A 1,255-nucleotide genomic window follows, 5' to 3' on the forward strand; every position below is an offset into this window, starting at 1 on the left:
GACCTGGTTAGTTAGCTCTGATGCTAACAGAGTTTAACGCTGTGGTCATGTGACCTGACCTGGTTAGTTAGCTCTGATGCTAACAGAGTTTAACGCTGTGGTCATGTGACCTGACCTGGTTAGTTAGCTCTGATGCTAACAGGGTTAAATGCTGCGGTCATGTGACCTCAGTTAGCTCTGATGCTAACAGGGTTAAATGCTGCGGTCATGTGACCTGACCTGGTTAGTTAGCTCTGATGCTAACAGCTTTAAACGCTGTGGTCATGTGACCTGACCTGGTTAGTTAGCTCTGATGCTAACAGGGTTAAATGCTGTGGTCATGTGACCTGACCTGGTTAGTTAGCTCTGATGCTAACAGCTTTAAACGCTGCAGTCATGTGACCTCAGTTAGCTCTGATGCTAACAGGGTTAAATGCTGTGGTCACCTGAGCTCACCTGGTTGGAGATGAGGTCCTCGCAGACGGACAGCGCCATCTGGATGGCGTTGGACTTGTGTGTGACGGAGATGGCGTTCATCTTGAACTTGTCCTTGCCGTAGAGGGCGTTGGCCTGGCTCACGGCGTCCCTGAACACCTGCTCGTAGCGCTTCTGGCTCAGGACGGCGCCCACATTGACCAGGCGGGGCTCGCAGCCGCACAGCGCCACCGAGCAGCACTGCAGCACGGCGAGCAGCAGGAAGCTGTGCTCTTCCACTGAGGAGGGAAACACACGACAATCACTGTGACTGACAGCTGAGGGGGCGGGGCTTAAGGCCTTATACAGGAAGATTAAAGCTTCGTTTCTGATACAGATTCACGAGCCGACAGTTGATCCCTCCTTCAGCTGATGTTTAGCTCGTGTGTGGAAAACATCAGCCGAAGGACAGCAGCACAGTTTGAGGCGCGAGACTCCCTTTGAGTCCAGGTAAAAACCTGAAACTGGTTTTGGACGAAGGATTTTATTTTGAAGAGAACTCTGGTTTTACATCTGAGTCCTGAAGAACCTCAACAATCCAGGAAGAAAAATGTTACAAATCTGGAAAAAAAAAACAGGTTTTGATACAAATTATTTCAAAATTAAAAAACATTTCAGATTTCAGATTAATCTGTCTGTAAATCTGGATTCAGATTAATCGAAAAGGTTTTATTTAAACTCGTTTTCAACATATTGAATTAGCTCAGAGGTTATCAGACCCCCAGAGTCTGGACCCTTCAGACTCTGGACCCTCCGGACTCTGGACCCTCCGGACTCTGGACCCTCCGGACTCTGGACCCTC

General features: G+C 48.8%; 1 protein-coding gene across 1 annotated transcript in view; it reads right to left on the reverse strand.

Annotated features, from left to right (window-relative positions):
• grin1b (glutamate receptor, ionotropic, N-methyl D-aspartate 1b) overlaps positions 1-1,255 on the reverse strand; it is a gene marked incomplete in the record, with an annotated part of 49,395 nt that overhangs the window by 45,700 nt on the left and 2,440 nt on the right. The window contains 1 exon segment of the mRNA XM_014022811.1: positions 436-692. Coding sequence (XP_013878265.1) covers positions 436-692 — 257 coding nt within the window.

This window comes from Austrofundulus limnaeus, unplaced genomic scaffold (assembly GCF_001266775.1).
Source record: "Austrofundulus limnaeus strain Quisiro unplaced genomic scaffold, Austrofundulus_limnaeus-1.0 Scaffold343, whole genome shotgun sequence".
Taxonomy (NCBI): Eukaryota; Metazoa; Chordata; class Actinopteri; order Cyprinodontiformes; family Rivulidae; genus Austrofundulus; species Austrofundulus limnaeus.